The sequence below is a fragment of the Emiliania huxleyi genome (assembly GCF_000372725.1).
Source record: "Emiliania huxleyi CCMP1516 unplaced genomic scaffold EMIHUscaffold_7408, whole genome shotgun sequence".
In the NCBI taxonomy this organism is placed as follows: Eukaryota; Haptophyta; order Isochrysidales; family Noelaerhabdaceae; genus Emiliania; species Emiliania huxleyi.
In genome coordinates this window covers 1-668 of record NW_005196448.1, presented here as the reverse complement: position 1 = coordinate 668, position 668 = coordinate 1, and the positions used below count along the sequence as shown (strand labels likewise).

At 62.6% G+C, this 668-nt stretch overlaps 1 protein-coding gene across 1 annotated transcript; it reads right to left on the bottom strand.

Moving 5' to 3' along the window:
* Positions 1-213: 213 nt before the first annotated feature.
* Positions 214-540, bottom strand: EMIHUDRAFT_258282 (hypothetical protein; the record flags this gene model as incomplete). The annotated part of the gene is made up of 1 exon (XM_005760677.1): positions 214-540. A coding segment is annotated over one exon (327 nt), but the record flags the coding sequence as incomplete, so codon positions are not given.
* Positions 541-668: the final 128 nt, after the last annotated feature.

Genomic DNA, 668 nt, shown 5'->3' with positions numbered 1-668 from the left:
CGTATTTTTTTTGCTTTTACTTGTCGGCTGCTTTGAGGAAGGCGGGTGGGTAATGAACAGCGAGACGTTCACTCGCCCCCAAGAGCGACAGCGATCCCGCGGTAACTCATAGCTCTTTCTCGGTTAATCTGGTACATGCGCGGCGCCGGGCCGGGAGTGTGCAATAACCAACTCCCTCTTTCGCGACACATGCTATCTAATTGTGGTCCTAGCCTATCCGATCGTCTCAACGGCATAGCACGGTGTCCGCTCCACGCCATAGAGCCGCAGCCGTGACGCGTGGAAGTTTAGCAACGAAGGGCGATGCCCGACCGACAGGTACGTCAGCCCCTCGAGCTGGCCGAGCGCGTTGTATAGTAGGGCCTCATTCTCCAGGTCGAGAGCCGAAGTGGCCTCGTCGAGGATCGCGAGGCGCGGCTTGCGGAGGAGGACTCGCGCGATCGAGAGCCGCTGTTGCTCACCCAAGCTCAGTTCGTCCGCCCAGTCGCGCACGGCGTCCAGCCCCGCTGTCCCCTCACTCGCGAGCCGTGTGAGCTGCACCTCGCCCAGTGCACGCAGCAGCGCGTCGTCGGTGCCCGTCCACTCCTACATCCGAGACACAGCCGAGATGTGGCCGAGATATGGCCGAGACAGCAGCACGGCGCCCGACCACTCCTCGAGCGGCCGCG